General features: G+C 42.4%; 1 protein-coding gene across 10 annotated transcripts in view; it reads right to left on the minus strand.

Annotated features, from left to right (window-relative positions):
• Positions 1–20,504, minus strand: part of NRXN1 (neurexin 1) — a 1,072,395-nt gene that overhangs the window by 499,443 nt on the left and 552,448 nt on the right. For all 10 annotated transcript variants that reach the window (XM_069954855.1, XM_069954851.1, XM_069954854.1 and 7 more), the window contains one exon: positions 14,480–14,602. In XM_069954855.1, coding sequence (XP_069810956.1) covers positions 14,480–14,602 — 123 coding nt within the window. The remainder of the gene's footprint in view (positions 1–14,479; positions 14,603–20,504) is intronic.

Consider the following 20,504-nt stretch of genomic DNA (forward strand, 5'->3'; position numbering starts at 1 on the left):
TTCTGCAAATGTCTCTTTAACTGCAGGTGCTCCTGAGAGCTTGCAGTTAAATGCTGTCATTGCAAAACAAGAAGCCATTGTCTCTCCGCCCCCCCAGCCAATCACTCTTCTGGCCACGGCAGCGTTCTGCATCCTGAGGTCACTCCCACTCTCCCTCATTGCTCTGGCACACAAACGAGATCATGGGAGCGACTCTGCGGAGCATTAGTCAGAATACTTCAGAGCACAGGGTTTTGTTTTTTTTTTTACACAGAGGAGATGCTTTCATCGTGGGTGGGGGGGTAACTGCTGTGGGGGCGCTAACTAGAGGGGGACAGGGACTACCTAGCGGCATAACCTACAGATACTAACTAGTGTGTGTGTGTGTGAGGGGGGGCTATTCACTACAGGGAGATATCTACAATGAGGAGCATACTACCTATGGGGGTGGAGCTACCTATAGAGGATGCCTACTTCATGGGGGAATACTACCTATTATGGGGCTATAGGGGTATTTATTAAAGAGGACTTCTACTAAACAGAGGATACTACCTATTGGTGGCTACCAAGGGGACTACCTATAGAGAGATCTCTACTACTTGGGGAATACTACCTATCTGAGGCTAGCAAGTGAGCTTTATACAGGGGAATGCCTACTACATGGGGTCTTGGGGAATAATCCATATTGGGGGGGGGGGTGTTTACAGGGGGATGTCTAAGATGGGGGATAGTATCTAGGGGAAATACTTACCAGGGGATACGACATAATGTGAGGATTACCTGCAGAGTAATGACTACATGGGGAATATAACCTGCACAAAGATGTCTAACTACTTTATGAATGTAAAGAAGGGGCCTAACTACTATATGGATGCACAAAAGGGGCCTAACTACTATATGGATGCACAGACCGGGGCCTAACTACTATATGGATGCACAAAAGGGGCCTAACTACTAAATGGATGCAGAGATAGGGTCCTAACTACTATATGGATGCACAAAAGGGGCCTAACTACTATATGGATGCACAAAAGGGGCCTAACTACTATATGGATGCACAGAAGGGGGCCTAACTACTATATGGATGCACAAAAGGGGGCCTAACTACTATATGGATGCACAAAAGGGGCCTAACTACTAAATGGATGCACAGAAGGGGGCCTAACTACTATATGGATGCACAAAAGGGGACTAACTACTATATGGATGCACAGAAGGGGGCCTAACTACTATATGGATGCACAGAAGGGGGCCTAACTACTATATGGATGCACAAAAGGGGCCTAACTACTATATGGATGCACAGAAGTGGGCCTAACTACTATATGGATACACAAAAGGGGGCCTAAGTACTATATGGATGCACAGAAGGGGGCCTAAGTACTATATGGATGCACAAAAGGGGCCTAACTGAAAGTAATAGTATGGGTGGTATTAGTCTTTATGTGGTGGTAATACACATAACTCACTAAAACACACGGTGATTGATACAGGTGTTATTTTTAGGCCTATCAGACTTTAGTATCCTGGATGTGGAAGTACAATGTGACCCTTGCCTGGATGTTTTAGGGCCCCAGCAATGCCCCTGGATCGGATCACTCACTGGACTCCTTAACATGGAAAGATCATTCATTTTTTACAAGCTCACTTTTCCTGGCTGAGGAGGGGGGGGGGGTCACTGGTGATTTATACCACCCCACCCCCACCCACCCCCATAAAACTTGAATATTAGACTGCAAAATTGCAGTGTGCACCCAGCCTTCGGGTGCATGCAAGTTATGGTAAATCTGCATGCACAAGACTGCACCCGGAGGGAGAGACAGAGTCTGTATGGCTCCAAACAACAGACCTTATGTTCCATGTATTCTCATTATGCTTCTGGATGTGCATGCTCCATAATGGGGAAAGTGATGGATGTCATGAGCCGTCACATATGGCTTTCTGTATGTGAAAATGAATCAATGAACTGATTTCAGTAGCGACTAGAATGATAAAGTATGATGCCATCCAGAAGTAAAGCCGAGTCTTCTGTATTCCATCAGAGTAGCAGATCCTTAGCCACCAGGCACAGGTCTCTCCCGGCTTCACAAGACAAACTCATTAAACTACATATTGTGGAGACAGTTTGACGTCTAATACTTTACTGCCCAATGTCTCTGGATCAGTGATGCGTTCAGGTGTATCAAAAGCAATATACAGCATGTTCACGGCTTCAGATCCTTCACCAGTCAATGGCGTATTTGTTATCTCTCCCTCTGTTATTCTCCCCCCATCCTGACAGTCTCCATTTATGAATAGATTCCCGTATGTTGAAGGAACCTTCACTAGCGTTTACCATGATATTGAATATTTTATTAGTTTTTTTTAGAAATTTGAGTTCCCAAAATCTACATAATACTATACGAAAATGCATCTAAGTGTCGGAGGCCAAACAGCCCCCCAAATGAATGACGAGATTGTGCAAGGATATCTATACTATCATCCCTACAAAGCTCTGCCATAAAGACATGGTCAAAAGCATTGACTGGAGAGGGAGTAGAGAGCTGAGAACCCCACTGACTGCTGGAGCTAAGGAGCCATATAGATCAGCTGATCCCCACAGTCAGTAGTCTGGGGATCCATATAAAGAATCCTGGACTTTTAGGATTTCATACAATGATGGGGGAGCCCAGCAGAGTAGATTGCTCTCTTGCTATATTCACCCATATTTGCCCATTATAGAATGAGTTCCCATGTATGAAGGAGGGGCTCCTGTTCCGGTGAACATAAGCCGTCCTTTAGAGATGATGGAGGATGGAGGAGTCCAATCATTCATTCAGCATTTGAATACTGGTAGCAGAAGAAGTAGAATGCAGCCTTAGGGTCCTATAAGACCGGTCAATGAGGGCCCAATCAATAACGTAAACGACGCTAGATTGGCGCTCATTTACTGAGCCTATTACACGGCTCGATTATTGTTTAGCAAGAGCTGCACAGACATCAATAGCAATGTCCATGCAGCCCTTTCCCTAGACTGTTAAAACATTACTTCTCCAAACTTCCAGTGCTTTCCGGCACCACGGCTGCAGCTTCAGATCGGTCTCTGTGCTGAAAGGACCGCTCAGCCAAAGACTGACCGGGACCACCGCGGCCAGTGATTGGCTGAGATGCTTGTCAACTCAGAGACCCCTCTGTAGATGCAGTCACTGGAAAGCAAGCAGAGGGCAGGAGAAGACCGGGAGCATAGAAAAGGTAACATATAACTGTTTATTTAAGTGTAAGCTGTCAGCCACGCATCTCTATTACACGTAGCTTTTACAGACGGCGGCAAGTGATTTTGGGGTCAGACCTAAAGACATGATCAGCCAATGAACTGATCATTGTCTGTGTTACACGGAGTTATAATAGTCTGAATCATTCGTGTAATAGGGCCCCTAGGGAGTCCGGGGAAACATGGATACAGCCATAGGCCCTAGACTATATCCATCAGAACTCCCTAGGGCTGCATCAAACTTGCATCCACCGGTAATCAAATGCCAACCGATCGGACTCCAGTATGATCCTGTCTTTGTATTACAGGGTTATCTATCTGAATGGCCACTTAGTAATACTATATTTCTCTTGCAACTTGGCCAAATGCAATTTCTCATTGAAAAGTTAGCGGTTCTGGGTACCACACGTGAGTACTAGAAAGTGGTTGACTCTGATGAGATTACCCCTTTAAGTAGGCACTCATATAATCTATGTGTAAGTAGGCACTCATATAATCTATGTGTAAGTAGGCACTCATATAATCTATGTACTGGAAATGTAGAAATATGCCAGTCTTAAAGAGATCTTCTCATCTGATAATGTTATCTCCTATCCATCCCATACGGGATAACATTGTGATCAGTGGATCTAGAGAATAAGGCGAAACTAAGCATGGGAATAATGAGTGTGTGTCCAGCACTCTATTTATTATCTACAGTATGGGGGCCAATGAACATTTATGTCATCAGATTTCAGGAGCAGGGGCAGAGTTTAGCGTTAGGCCGGACTCACTAAGAGTTTTGCCCCTCTTAATGAATCCGACGGGCGATTGGGGGCAGGGCTTAATTTAGGTGTGCGCCGATCCTCCTAAATGTCCCCAAAAATGTATCACAAGGTGTATGCACATTTCTGGCTGTCCCTGTGCCACAAAGTTCCAAACCAGAAAGAAAAAAGTGTTACTAATCCATAATGGTCAGCGCTGCCCAAAGGACTCCAATAGTTTGAAACAGATAAAAATTTTAAAATATTTTAACTTTTTTTATCTGTTTCAAACTTTTTTGGATGAGTCACACTTTTTTCTTTGCACCTGGTTTTGACATTTCTCTACGGGCCCCTACCTAGGTGTATCACCGTTCAGACTATCCTTGTTGTGGCCCGAAATCTCCACTGGAAATATCAGCATCTTGCCAGTTTCAGGGTGTGTTCACACCTACCGCATCCGCAGCTTATTTTTCCGCTGAAATCCGCAGGTCTGGTAGTGCAGATTTCAACCTGCGAGAAATCTGCGTATGTGTGCGTTTTGCGTTTTTCCCGCAGCAAGTTTATCGCAAGTGAAATGTCCGTTTAAAATGTCTCTCATTCTAAACGGACATTTCACTTGCGATAAACTTGCTGCAGAAAAACCGCAAAACGCACACATACGTAGATTTCTCGCAGGTTGAAATCTGCACTACCAGACCTGCGGATTTCCGCGGAAAAATAAGCTGCGGATGCGGTAGGTGTGAACGCACCCTAAAGACTTGATACCCCCTTGGGTGATACGCATAAATCCCAAGGGACTTAAAGGTGAGCGCCCCATCAGCTCTCTGCCTATTAATCTGACTTGTTTGTACGGTATCACACGAGGCTGTCTGGCTTTTTTCTATCCCTCTCCTCTATCTGGGCCACAAATGGAAGTCTCCATCGCCTACAAATGATTTAGATTTCCCCTGCTGGCGTAGAGTTCTGCTATAATGATCTTGTCAGGCCACCGTGACCACATCCTCTCCACTTAAAAATGGGGCAAAAAGTTGCAAGTTTCTGTGCAAATGTAACTTGCACAAAAAATTGCAACTTAGGTCCGAGGTGTATTCATGTGACTTTATAAATTCTACCTTAGGTAAATTGTATCTGAATGCATTGGTCCGTGCAAACATTGCTTATTGTGTTCCCTGTGGATCCCCGCAGTTGTCTAAGAAGGAAGCATGAAGCACAGATGTTACAACAGCGCCCAAAACACTGACCTGCTGGTAGATACATGTAACAGAATACATGTAGGACCCCTTGTGTGGTTAAATAATGATAATAATGGATGTGATTACAATATTTTAGGTGTTGTTCACAGTTATGACACAAGAATACAGATGCAGAATGTTCCAGAAGAAAAATTAACATTTTTCATATATCAGTGTGTGCAATGACGGGTAGTGATATACAGCCACCTCGGGTTGTGTAATGTGAATACTAAATAACTGTGTCCAGGATGAATAACACAATGGAGAGAATGAGCAGTCATGGGCAATCTGGCTCTTGCTTCATCTTTAGACCTTACAGGTTCCTAGTTGTAAATAATGGCAGTAAATAAGCCGGGCGATGCCATCAATACTGTGTCAGCTTGACATTAATTGGCCTTGGGTATAAATCATTTCCGAATCAATCATTCAGATGTCAGCATCGCTCCCAGCCCACACATTAATGCATGCGGCCATTGGATGAACAGGGTCTAGACTTTCTTCAGGGCGTTGTACGTTTCAGTTTATTTTTGTCACTGGCTTTGTCGAGTCTCCAAATATGTAGGGTCACGGCCAACTCCCCAGTGTCAGCCACCAAACACCAGTCTGGCATAAGTAATTGTATTTCTTCATTAAAGCCCAAAATTGCAAAGGCCCATATTTACTAAGTAGTTTACTCAAGTTTTTGGGTGTAAACTTTTTTTTTTTTATGACTTAAAAAAAAAAAAAAATTGGACAAAATTTTACAACAATTCTTTTTTCCTGACAGATTCAAAAAGTGTTGAGAAGATGATGAAGCATACACTAACTGTAGCATGGTGGTGCAGCCACTCGCTAGCTCAGTGCGCCGGTGTGCCGTGCTTATGGAAATGGCAGTAAAGTGAGTGGTTAGGCACACAGTAATGGGCACATCACCAATAGTTCTTCAGTTATACTGCATAGGTTTAGTGTTTGCCTAATGTGATAAGATGCTATAGTTGTGATGCCCATAGGGTGTGTCCCATATCCCCAACAAATCTGCAGCATATTAATATACACTCCCATGCTGTAAATGGCTGACAGGCATGTTAGAGGGGTGTGCACGAAAGGTGTATGTCTCACTAGCACAGGGCCACATGGACTGTTATATGGTCTGTTATATGGTCTCCATAACAAGCAATGCTTCCAGGAAGGAAAGGTGTATTAGGCATATGAGACATGCAGTAATACAGTGAGGGCTCAAAGATTTGTATAGGAATTGTATTACAACTCCATACAGGTCTACACACTAATCACTTTACATATCTGTTGGCTGAACATTTGTTTAACCGAAAACGATTAATCTTAACTCGACTGTTTGATCTTTTTAATTGGAGTGAGGTGTCTGGCAGAAAGTTGTCCTAAGTTTAACAGACAATTTAAAATAAGAGAAATGAGGGAAGGGAAGGAGAAAGGAAGAAGCAGAGAAAGGGACATAGGATTTGAAGGAATGAAGGAAGGAAGGAAGGAAGGAAGGAGGGAGATAGAGAGGAAGGAAGGAAGGGAGGAAGGAAGGAAGGAAGGAAGGAAGGAAGGAGGGAAGATAGAGAGGAAGGAAGGAAGGGAGGAAGGAAGGAAGGAAGGAAGGAAGGAAGGAAGGAGGGAGGGAGGAAGGAAGGAGGGAGGGAGGGAGGGAGGGAGGGAGAAGGAAGGAAGGAGGGAGGGAGGGAGGGAGGGAGGGAGGGAGGGAGGGAGGGAGGGAGGGAGGGAGGAAGGAAGGAAGGAGGGAGGGAGGGAAGATAGGAAGGAAGGAAGGGAGATAGAGAGGAAGATAGGAAGGAAGGAAGGAAGGAAGGAAGGAAGGAAGGAAGGAAGGAAGGAAGGAGGGAGGGAGGGAGGAAGGAAGGAAGGAAGGAAGGAAGGAAGGAAGGAAGGAAGGAAGGAGGGAAGATAGAGAGGAAGGAAGGGAGATAGAGAGGAAGATAGGAAGGAAGGAAGGTAGATAGAGAGGAAGGTAGGAAGGAAGGAAGGAAGGAAGGAAGGAGGGAGGGAGGGAGGAAGGAAGGAAGGAAGGAAGGAAGGAAGGAAGGAGGGAGGGAGGGAGGAAGGAAGGAAGGAAGGAGGGAGGGAGGGAGGGAGGGAGGGAGGAAGGAAGGAGGGAGGGAGGGAGGGAGGGAGGGAGGAAGGAAGGAAGGAAGGAAGGAAGGAAGGAAGGAGGGAGGGAGGGAGGGAGGGAGGGAGGGAGGGAGGGAGGAAGGAAGGAAGGAAGGAGGGAGGGAGGGAGGGAGGGAGGGAGGAAGGAAGGAAGGAAGGAAGGAAGGAAGGAAGGAAGGAGGGAGGGAGGGAGGAAGGAAGGAAGGAAGGAAGGAGGGAGGGAAGATAGGAAGGAAGGAAGGGAGATAGAGAGGAAGATAGGAAGGAAGGAAGGGAGATAGAGAGGAAGATAGGAAGGAAGGAAGGAAGGAAGGAGGGAGGGAGGGAGGGAGGAAGGAAGGGAGGGAGGGAGGAAGGAAGGAAGGAAGGAAGGAAGGAAGGAAGGAAGGAAGGAGGGAGGGAAGATAGGAAGGAAGGAAGGAAGGGAGATAGAGAGGAAGATAGGAAGGAAGGAAGGAAGGAAGGAAGGAGGAAGGAAGGAGGAAGGAAGGAAGGAAGGAAGGGAGGGAGGGAGGAAGGAAGGAAGGAAGGAAGGAAGGAAGGAAGGAAGGGAGGGAGGGAGGGAGGGAGGGAGGAGGGAGGGATGGAGGGAGGGAGGGAAGATAGAGAGGAAGATAGGAAGGAAGGAAGGAAGGAAGGGAGGGAGGGGGAAGGAAGGAAGGAGGGAGGGAGGGAGGGAGGGAGGGAGGGAGGGAGGAAGGAAGGAAGGAAGGGAGGGAGGGAGGAAGGAAGGAAGGAAGGAAGGAAGGAAGGAAGGAAGGAAGGAGGGAGGGAGGGAAGATAGGAAGGAAGGAAGGGAGATAGAGAGGAAGATAGGAAGGAAGGAAGGTAGATAGAGAGGAAGATAGGAAGGAAGGAGGGAGGAAGGAAGGAAGGAAGGAAGGAGGGAGGGAGGGAGGAAGGAAGGAAGGAAGGAAGGAGGGAGGAAGGAAGGAAGGAAGGAAGGAAGGAAGGAAGGAAGGAAGGAAGGAAGGAAGGAAGGAGGAGGGAGGGAAGAAAGGAAGATAAAGAGGAAGATAGATAGATAGATAGATAGATAGAAAGGAAGGAAGGAAGATAGGGAGAGAGGGAGGAAAGAAGGAGGAAGGGAAGAAAGGAAGATAGATAGAGAGGAAGGAAGGGAGGGAGATATAGGAAGAAAAGGAAGAGAGAGAAAGGAAGGAAGTAATAGAGGAAGGAAAGAGGAAGAAGAAAGTAAGGGAGAAAGGAAGGAAGGATAGATGCGATAGATATAGATAGAAGATTACAGTTTGTACAATATTCTCCTATCTGTGATTGTATCTATGTGAATATTCCGATCAGTTCTAGACAAGTGAGGAAACATTACATAAATTATTTAGTATTATTTTTTCATGATCGTAAAAGCCTCCTCTCGTTTCCTTCCATTCTGTGTGTGAATAATAACGTTTCTAACCTCTATATCATTTCCGTAGCTATAGATACCAAATCCCTTCCCTGTATCCACACAAGGGACCAAATGCTAGGCTGAGTTTTATGAGGGCACACAAAGATAAATTTGGTGAAATACTCAGGAAAAAAGAACACGTCTTCTTGAATACAAAACTAAAAATAACACTGCAGTGATACATGTGGCTACAACCTACAATCCTCATCTTATAACAAAAAAGACACCAAATCATCAAAGTTCCAAAATCCATTGGTCTTTGATGATGAAAGGCTGACACTGTATTCCCTAGACTGTGACAAGCCTGTGAGCCACCCCACAGACTACTATGTGTTCAAACAGAATATAGCTGAAGGCTTTATCAGGTTAAAGAAATCGGAGCTATATCAAGTGGGGACTGAATCTATTATATTATCTATAGAGTACTGACCCCTATAATTCTATTGAATAACTTTTCTAAAAAAAATAAATAAATAAATGTTGATTTAAAATAAATTTCACTATAATTTTTAGGGTTACCGGCATGTATTACACACAAGAATGAATGTGAATATTCTTTACTATTTAAGCAAAAATGTTATTCAAATATTGTTTTTGTTTTATTTATTGTTTCTGATAAGGACTTTTTTTTTGTGAACAAACTTAATTGTCAGTCCTACTCAGACACTTGAACATGCTATCCTGGTATTAGCTATCCCGTGATTAATACAAAACTTTCATGCACTGCATTCAGAGAGGATGCACATAGTATACATTCCGTCTGGGATCCCTAGCGGCCGCGTGTAAAACTGAAATGTCAGTTTTGTGCGGCCGCTATTCATTGAAAAGCAGCCGCACAAGCCTGACAGGTTACACAATGGAGAGTGCATCCCAATTCAGCACAAATGAAGATCATCCGGCCGGTACTGCAGAGATGATCTTCACTGAAACCGGCCATTCTGTGACACGTCCTCCGGGTCACAGAACTACCGGTGTCATACGTTGTGTGAACATGGCCTTATAGTGGAAACTTTTTCCAAAATTGTAATAAATTTACTTTTTGCAGAACTTTATATTTGAGTCATGTAGGTTATGTGCCAATGAAAATCGTTCAAAATTCTATATTTGTTTATACCTTATTGTACTCTTGTTGTTTGCAGATCTTTGTTTTCTTTATACTGTAATTTTTTTGCAATGTATTTAAAAAATACCTATTGGCAAAAAGTATCATTCACTTTTAAGAATACTGTTAAAAAAGGGAACTTTGTTGCATTTCTGCTGTACTCTTGTCATGTCTTTGCCTGTTCAGACTTCAACACGGTCCTCTACCCATAAAATTTGTCCGAGACTGTGTCTAGAGCTAGGGCTCATACTGTCTGTATCTCCCTGTCTATGATCCAGGTCCGAGTGACCCTAACAAACCATTTCTGATTTAATTTATAAAAAAGTACAAGAATCTTATTTTTGAGTAAAAAAAAACAACAACACAGTTAAACCTGTACTATGAATGCAATACGTGAACTCTAACCACCTGTGGTGTCTTAGAGGTAGAAAGATAGTTGGTGACATGGATGGATTGGCTTGAATGTATTTTTGGAACCCTGTGCCATTTGCAGCTTGTTTACTGATCCAGAATATTCCTCCTCGGTTACTTTTCTTTTCTTATTCAATTCATTTTATCTAATTAGAGGCAAAAATATGTTCGCTTAACATTTAAGGCGCGCTCAAGGAAATTTTCATTTGGGAAGTCTTTAGTTTACCGGGGGCAGTCTGTAAGCGATTTAACATTGAGGCTATATGTCTTCCAGCAGGGCCATTTTCTGGAGTGGTGCTTGGGAAATGGGCATGACCCCATGTTAACGTCTGGTCTGGGAGAAATGTTCATTATGAAATGTGGGCTGGGACAGCTTTATAAAGAGTCTATCCTGCTTTTCTTCCATACTTTACAACTACCTGGTAGAATTAGCTAGAAAAGTTTAAAGATTCATAAATATGGAAAAAGAAGGATCTCCATCCCTGATTTAAACCCAGCAAAATTGTTTTAGTTATTGTTTAAGTGATAAGTTGAGTTGTTGCTTAGAAGTTGCCTGGTCCCATTAGGAATGTGGGTAAGGGACTGACCGTGTATGCCCCTTTGCTCGGTTTACAGGGGCAGGGATTCATGTCTTTTGACAGCAGTCCCTGCTTCTGTGGACAGATTGCCTGAAACAAATTCACAAAAATTTGCACTTTCAGATAAATGTTAATTTTGTGGAAAAATTCAGATGGGAATCAATTCTGGGGAATCACTCATCTAGTTCTAACCATCCTATTCCAGTTCAGTCTCCAGTCTGAGTGTTTGCCCTCCTTTACTCTCTTACTCTCCTTCCCTTCTTTCTCTTCTAAGCTTAACCTCCTTGCTTGGACTTGTCAGCTTTTAGTAATGATGCCTTTAGACGAAGCGATTATCGGTGAAGGATTCGCGATAATGATCGCATTCGATCGAAAATCGTCTAATGTAAACACAGTGACGATCAAGCAATGAGCGAGAAATCGTTCATCGTGATCTTTCAACATGTTCTCAAACCGTCGTTGGTCGTTCGCTGAAAATTCGCAGATCGCTTCGTGTAAACAGTCTTTCAAAGATTCACTGTAAGTGTGAGATGGGCTTAAGCGATCTTAAAACTATTGCAATAAACTATTTATCTTTTTGTCTAAACACTGATCGTTATAAAAACCAAATCGGTGCCTTATAAACGTTAAACGATCGATTGGGCAAATTATTGCTCCGTGTAATAGGACCATTAGGAAAATCACTTAAGCGTTTCCTAATGTCCAGATCTTGTTTAAAGGGTGAAAACCTGGGACTCCCTTGGATATTGCTCCTCAGTTTAGCCCTAATTGAAATCCATCGCACCCCAAGGAGTTCCCCTCCACTGGATCGCCCTCATGAGATGTTGATCGTTATATCGGCTTATACAGTATATAGGATTTGTGATTTCTGCTTTTTTTGTATTATTTCCTACATTGCCGCATCACGTGGCTGCGCAGTTTCCTTGCGATGGTTTTATTCCGGTAACAGAACATTGTGGTGGATGTAGCCGGCTGAGACGGCCAAAAATGGAATCACGCTTTTTAAAAGATAGTTCTTAAAATGTTTTAATAAAAACAGATTAAACACAAAAAGTGAAATTTTCTGCTAATAGAAATAAGAGGCCCCATCTCCAAAACGACAATTATAGCCAGTAATTGCTTTTATATGATTGCTCCTTCCCATTATCCGCTCAGTAACTTCCTTCATCCCATACACAGCTCTAATGGCTCTTTTTAAGTTTTTATATGGTATTGGATCTCATGTTTCCATTACTTGGAATAGATATTTTTATGTTCCGTCATAAATAATAACCTGTGCTGTGAAGGAAGTCACTGAATGTTGTTCTTATTATCATTAAAAAACTGTCTGCCAGATCCGCAGCGTCCTCATCACATAGTGAACATAGCCAGAAGCAGATAGCACCATGTACTGTACGGTGGTCATGGTGGGTTACTGCAGCTTCAATTCATGCACTGTCCCAATAGGGTGGGTTTTGGATGTTGGCATCCCACCAATCAGATATCAGTAGCCTATCCTGAGAATAGACCTTCAGTTAAAAGAAGGGGTATTTAAAGGGGTATTCTGCACTAACATAACTTTTGATATGTTGCTGCCCATGGTGAGACTAACAATTCCTTCCATACTTATTACATGCTTAGTTATTATCTATTCAGTCTCCTTCCCCCAGTTCTTAGCTTCTGCTTTCTGCTGAAGACACAACAGTCTATGTGTGAGCTTTTCTCTCTGTCTCCCCCTCCTCCCCCCTCCCTTCTGAGACGGCTGATGTAAACAAGTCCCTGACTGGCTGTATCTGCAACATTGTAGCTTTTTTGTAAAGCTGGGAGGGATAATCACAGTATGTTCATTAGCAACTTAACCTCAGCTTAACCTCCCAGCAATACAAGGAAGCTGCAGTGTTGCAGATAAAGCCTGCCAAAGGCTTATTTACATGAGCCATCTCAGAAGGGGAGGGGGAGAGCTGTGACTAGTTTTGTCAGCATCGGCTGGTGTCAGCAGTAGAGATGATGGAACATCGCTGACGTACGAACTCGAACCATCGGTATTTGACTCCCGCAGTCTTCCATTTCGTTGAGAAGGTGGAGACAGCCCGAGTACTGCCTGGAAAACAGGAAGACAGCCTGAGCCATAGGTTGTATTCCTGTTTTCCAGGAGGGACTCGGGCTTTCTCTACCTTTCCCACGGAACGTGAAGACTGCGGGAGTCAAATACCGATGGTTCGAGTTCATACGAACCTGAACATCAGCGCTGTTCCATCATCTCTAGTCAGCAGGTGGTGGGAACTTAATATAGAGGCTAAACGTACGCGTACCTTTGCCCCCATGGTGCCACGTCACCAGCTTGAACACAGCCACCAGGCTCCTGATTCTGCACAGTTCCTGTTTAGTCACAGCCCTACAGGATCCAGTCAGCGACTGCAGCGGTGTCCTGTCTCAGTCACTGATTGGCTTTGTAGGCGTTCCTGAGGTGGAGCTGTAACATCGCTGGAATGGGAGCTTTAGGAGCCCAGTGGGTGACAGTGATCAGTGACACTATGCAGCGGAGGTAAAAGGACAGGTAACTATAGCAGCTTTATTAAGTTCTAACCTACCTGCCCCCCCTGAATTTTTCTACTTTGCCCGGAGTACTCCTTTAAGTCTTTTTCGTTTTCTAATAGCATTTCATGCTATTGACCTGAATTTGGAGTCCTTAAAGGGTTGTTCACCAATTTTGTTTTTCTTTCAAATCAACTTGTGCCAGAAAGTTCCAGGGATTTGTAATTTACTTATATTAAAAAACTCAAATCTTCCAATACTTATCAGCTGCTGTATGTCCTATAGGAAGTGGTCTATTCTTTCCAGTCTGGAGAGCAGGAGAGGTTTTCTATGGGGATTTGCTGCTGCTCTGGACAGTTCCTGACATGGACAGAGGTGGCAGCAGAGAGCACTGTGTCACATTGGAGAGAACACACCACTTCCTGCAGGACATACAGCAGCTGATAAGTAATAAAAGGCTTTAATTTTTTTTATAGAAGTAAATTAGAAATCTCTGGCCATTTCAGGCGCCAGTTGTTTTGAAAGAAATAAATCCCTTTAAGCAAACTAGATATAAGGTAAATATGAGCACATCTTGGCACTGTATGGCGCCATTGTTTATTAACCTTCTATCTGTATCTATAAGTCACACAGACATAACCACTATAATAATAATCCCTCCCCACCCTGATAATGGCCGTACGTACGAAGCTCTCATGGCGGCACATTATCGCAGCTCACATTTCCTTTAATGTTGGATGTTATAGACTGGATGTCTTAGAAGTTCACTAGAACTTAAGTAGACTGATAAGTGTGCCCAGCGTGGCGTGCCCTGTGGTGATCTTCCTGCAGGACAGTACAAAGCTTTTACATCAAGGTGCGACATCTCATCATGGCAGGATATTACTGTATGTAAATGGGGCAGCAGTCACCCCCCACCACAGGCCATTTCCTTCTGCTTATGGGATACTTCGGCAATAACCGCACTTCTCTCCTACCTGAATATGAAGCAGGATCAGTAACGTTATTGCTCCTGAAGGCTTTGTGCTCAATGCTCCAGCAGATGAGATTATTTTCTTTTTTTTTTTTTTTTTTTGGGGGGGGGCTCCATATACACATCTTAAAGGAAAACCTGTTATCAACCCCACTGCAGGGCAGAAGAGATGAGTGCACCTACCTGTCATGTCTTGTTGATCGTCCACTATTAACTTTAAACTCTTTCCTCTCCGGATCACACGAACCGTGTGCCATTCATTATCATTGAGGTTATAACCAGCATAAAGAGTCTCTGGGCCTTTGCCTGCAGAATATGCCAAACCATCATTAAACAATCACAGCACAATGAAACATGCGAACCTTTCAAAGAAAAAGCAGAGAGTCATCAAAGAAGAGAGAAAACACGGACAATAAGGGACAATTAGATTGAGATTTCCGGTTTGTTTGACATAAATTGGCGCTTACACCTCCTGGTCACTGAATAAATCACTATGGAAAATGAGAGAAGAAGCGTTGGGAATCATTACTATATTACATTGCCGCGCTCACATGATTTCATCGGAGACCATGGTTAAGCCTGAGGATTATTTCTGCAATCCCTGCTTTATTTTTGGATTAATATTGATTTAATAACTTTAATGTAGTCGGTGTTATATATTCTGTCTCCCAATTATTAAAGAGAATCTGTCATCTGTATACAGAACAAAGCACAGCGATGCGGACACGGGCAGATCGCTGATATGGAGAGAAAACACATGATATTTGTCTCTTTGTTTTCTTCCCATCCTTCTTTTGCCAAAGAAAAAAATATTAACAACTAATTAAAAACCGGATGTATTTGTGTGCATCTGTTGTATTTGTGGGCATCCATTTTGATCCATTTTCCATTGACTTCCAATAAAAAAAAGGGATCAATAATCAATCAAAGCGCATTTAATCTTTTTAGCGTACACAAAAACGCGGTCAGCAACGGATGCGTTTTGATCCTTTTTTTAAAAAATGATATTAAATAAATAGTAGGTGTAGGAGTACAGTATGAAGTAGTAGTAATAATACCAATACTATAATAGTAGTAGTAAAAGTTGTAATAATAATAATAACAACAACAACAACAGTAGTAGTAATAGTAGTAGTAGTAGTAGTAGTAGTAGTAGTAGTAGTAGTAGTAGTAGTGATAGTAATAGTAGTAGTAGTAATAATAATAATAATAACAACAACATTAGTAGTAGTGGTAGTAGTAATAATAATACAACAACAACAACAGTAGTAATAGTAGTAGTAATAATAATAATTAGGGATGAGCAAACCGAACCGTTACGAACCAGTTTCGTTACGAACTTTGAGAAAGTTCGTTAAGAATCTGGTAAAAATAACAACGGCGACACAAAATTGTACTTTTGTCACAGAATAGACCAGGATACAAGGGATTATTACTCCTATAATCCCTTGTATCCTGGTTTTCTGTGAATATCAAGATGTGTGACATCACCCCTGTTAGGGTGAGACCTTAAATTAGTCTGCTCAGATATACCTGGGTGCTGCCTAATCAAAATTGTAATGTGACAGCTGTCTGTGAGTATCAACCAAGACACATGAAAGCAACTTCAGTGTTGAAGCTTATCGAATTTATTAAGGGAAAATCAGTTCAGATCTTTACAATCAGGTTCAAAAAATAGGAGAACCCTGTTTAGCCGCAACAAAGTAAAAAAAAAAAGTCCCATCACTGTCCCAGAAACAAAAAAGTCCATAAAAAAGTCTCATAAGCTGTCCCATCGGCTGTCCCATCACTGCACAGTTGTGTAGAAAAATATTGGTGACTCATTGGGTATCTTGGTGTCCAGGACCGTGCACCCCAGTGCCGATGTCTGCTCCTTTAATTATGGCCAAGGGCAGCACATGTCTGTTATTGCCCATTGGGTCAACATTCCCCCAGAAGACCACCAAAAAATAAGCCCATTCTTGCCACTGTCACCTCCCCAGTGCTTTAGGGGCCAGTTCTGCACAAGTTCTGCCTTCACCAGCTTGCAACCATCCACCGCTTTGACTGCAGTCCAAACTGCCCCGGTGTCTTACCAACGATGTCAGGCCCGGCGCTCTCAGGCGGTCCTCCATTTTTTGAGCCTGGGTAAACGAAGCCACAGTGGGCAGGAGCTCCTCCGGACCATCAGGTAGGAAATATATGAATGGCTGACCCAAGGTCAACTAACGGTGGGAAGTGTTGTAGCCCACAAAGGGAGGAACCTTTTCTCTGCAGTGCAGCAGGGAGTCATACACTTTGTATGGCACATGTGATAAACCTCATAGTGCACAGGTTTCTTCGAACATGTCCTGCCAATTGTTGATCTCTTTTGAGGACGCAACTCTGAGCAGGCATCAACTACATCATCCCACTCATCCGTATTCTGGAAAGTGTGGTAACCAACATAATCAGCAAGGATTCCCAGGCCACCACTCCAAGGCTGACCATCCTCCTCCATGAATAGTCTGTTCGCAATCATACTGGCCTGGGTGCAATCAGGTTCTGCCTCCTCCTCCCTCTCAAATAGTCTGTTAGCAATCATACTGGGCTCGGTGCAATCAAGTGGTGCCGCCTCCTCCAATAGTCTCTTCTCAACCATACTGGGCTGGGTGCAATAAAGTGCTACTGCCTCCTCCTCCCCCTCCTCCACACTGGGTCCAATACAGTACTATTACTACTATTACTTCTGCTGGTTCCACTGTCAAATGGCTGTTTTCCACCCTACTGGGTCAAAGGAATTTTGTGTCCTATGTCCCATCACTATTTTTGCACTTTGATTTTTTTCCACTTTTTTCATTGTAATAGCAACTGCAACTAAACGAAACTATACCCTATCAGACTCCCACTATACCCTCAGACTCCCACTATTGTAGCTGCAATTATTCAGCCGTTATAACAAGGTTCGTTTTAGGTTCGGTTCCTATGAATCCAAACTTAATGAAAGTTTGCCGGATCGAGCCGAACCTAACTTTTCAAAAGTACGCTCATCCCTAATATAATAATAATAATAATAATAATAATAATAAAAACAGCAGCACTAGTAGTAGTAATAACAGTAGTAATAATAGCAGTAAAAGTAAGGGTGGTAGTAGTACAATATGTAGTAGTAGTAGTAGTAGTAGTAGCGGTAGTAGTACAATATGTAGTAGTAGTAGTAGTAGCAGTAGTAGTACAATATGTAGTAGTAGTAGTAGTGGTAGTAGTACAATATGTAGTAGTAATAATAGTAGTGGTAGTAGTAGCAGCAGCATTAGTAAGAGTAGTAGTAGTAGTAGTAGTAGTAGTAGTAGTAGAAGTAGTAGTAGTAATAGTAGTAGAAGTAGTAGTAGTAGTAATAGTAGTAGTAGTAATAGTAGTAGTAGTAGTAGTAGTAGTAGTGGTAGTAATAGTAGTAGTAGTAGTAGCAGCAGTAGTAGTAGTGGTAGTAGCAGCAGTAGTAGTAGTGGTAGTAGCAGTAGTAAGTGTAGTAGTAGTGTAGTACTGTAGTAATAGTGTAGTAGTGGTGAAGTAATAGTGTAGTAGTAATAGTAGTAGTAGTAGTGTAGTAATAGTATGCTCAGTAATGCTCAGCACTGCACAATGCTAAACTGAGCACCTTTTGGTTCTGGAGTGCTTGGGTCAAAGTGCAAGTCTCTTTTCTCATCCTGAATAGACGTGACCACCACATATGCTGAGTGCTTCCTCCCCCACCAGCTTCTTTTGTGTATATTTACTTATCACAGCATATTTTCATGAATAGTAACATTGTCCTACTCCTCCTCTCCTCCTTCTCTATGGGCTATTATTATAGTGCACAGTATAGGTTTTTCATCTCCGCATACATTTTCCTGCTTTTCGACAGCTTGGAGCTCAGCAAAGATTGGGGAAAGTACTATGCTAATGATGTTCTACATAATCTAAGTTGTAAGTGTTAATGCAAAAATGGGTTTTAATTATTTTCCATAAAAGCTGCATAATTAGTCTTTTTGTTCTAAGTGGTTAACATGAAAAGGGAAGTTTTGATAGCCGCAAGTAATTCCTGTGCTGCGCAGTCAAGCTTGACATTCACTACAGTTGTTCAGCAGTCAGTCTAGTGCGGGATGTCACCCAAATAAATGACATTTCATATTGTGTGAGCGGATGAATGCAATCAAATATTATTATGTATCAAATGTGAAGTCATATATACAGATGAAAAACATTCCTATAAAGATAGATAATAGATAGATAGATAGATAGATAGATAGATAGATAGATAGATAGATAGAAGATAGATAGGAGATAGATAGGAGATAGATAGATAGATAGATAGATAGATAGATAGATAGATAGATAGATAGGAGATAGATAGATAGGAGAAAGATAGGAGATAGATAGATAGATAGATAGATAGATAGGAGATAGATAGATAGATAGATAGAAGATAGATAGATAGATAGATAGATAGATAGATAGATAGATAGATAGGAGATAGATAAATAGATAGATAGATAGATAGGAGATAGATAGATAGATAGATAGATAGATAGAAAATAGGAGATAGATAGATAGATAGGAGATAGATAGATAGATAGATAGAAGATAGATAGGAGATAGATATATAGGAGATAGATAGATAGATAGATAGGAGATAGATAGATAGGAGATAGATAGATAGATAGATAGATAGATAGAAGATAGATAGATAGATAGATAGATAGGAGATAGATAAATAGATAGATAGATAGATAGATAGATAGAAGATAGATAGATAGATAGATAGATAGGAGATAGATAGATAGATAGGAGATAGATAGATAGGAGATAGATAGATAGATAGATAGATAGATAGATAGATAGATAGATAGATAGATAGGAGATAGATAGATAGATAGGAGATAGATAGATAGATAGATTAGATAGATAGGAGATAGATAGATAGATAGATAGATAGGAGATAGATAGATAGATAGATAGGAGATAGATAGATAGATAGATAGATAGGAGATAGATAGATAGATAGATAGATAGATAGGAGATAGATAGATAGATTAGATAGATAGGAGATAGATAGATAGGAGATAGATAGATAGATAGATAGATAGGAGATAGATAGATAGAAGATAGGAGATAGATAGATAGATAGATAGATAGATAGATAGATAGGAGATAGAGATAGATTTATTTAGGTCCCAAAGCTCGTAACAGAGTGAGGACCTGAGGGACTACGTATCAGGGTGGTTTGGTGCTCTCCCCACTAGGAGGCACCCTTGGCAATGGGCTTCCTTCTCTGGAGAGAGGAATATCTGGCTATTCCCGTGTTTTGAGACTCGTAACTGAGGCTCCACGGACCCCTTTTTAGCATATTCAAATTTTGTATGGGACAATCAATGGAGACTTGTAAATGAGTACTCCATTGGAATTTTTCACTGTTCTCCGAGTTCAGTGATTGTTGTGTTTTGTTGGTCTAGTTATCATTGCCCCAGTAGCCAGAATCCTGCTCCACACTGACGAGGGGCAAATACCCCGAAACTGCAGTCTGTGGATGGATGCCCAGCCTTGGTAACCCTTGTCTTATGTCGTTATACTCGCCACAGAGTTAAACTTTGACTTACAGGGGCCACCCTGGTGTTTCCCTATTTAGGTCCCAAATCTCGCAACAGAGGTAGGACCTGAGGGACTACGTATCAGGGTGGTTTGGTGCTCTCCCCACTAGGAGGCACCCCTTGGCAATGGGCTTCCTACTCTGGAGAGAGGGATATCTGGCTATTCCCGTGTTTTGAGACTCGTAACTGAGGCTCCACAAACCCCCTTTTTAGCATAGATAGACAGATAGATAAATTTGGGGGAATTCTAGATTAACACCTTCTACAGGTTTCTCAGACCATTGCTGATAAATTTTGGGCATGTGGTCAGGGTATTATCTTGCGGAAACGGCTGCTCTCAGGAATACATGGAGGACCTGTCCCCAAGCTTTCCCAGCAGAACATTTCCCAGAACATTATACCTATATTGCAACTTAGTGACATTTTTTCCTAAGTAAGCAGCTTTAATGCCACCAGACCACCTTCTTCCTTGGTCCTGTGGTCGAGTTCGAACATGCAAATGCCGGTTGTAGCTGTTCTTATGGTGGGCATCAGTTGACATGAGAAATCCCAGTGCTCTGTTGTTGTAAGCTGTGATACTGAGTGTCTTCTAACATTTGTCTTTCTTAGCAGTAACTTCTGCA

This window comes from Dendropsophus ebraccatus, chromosome 15 (assembly GCF_027789765.1).
Source record: "Dendropsophus ebraccatus isolate aDenEbr1 chromosome 15, aDenEbr1.pat, whole genome shotgun sequence".
Lineage (NCBI taxonomy): Eukaryota > Metazoa > Chordata > Amphibia > Anura > Hylidae > Dendropsophus > Dendropsophus ebraccatus.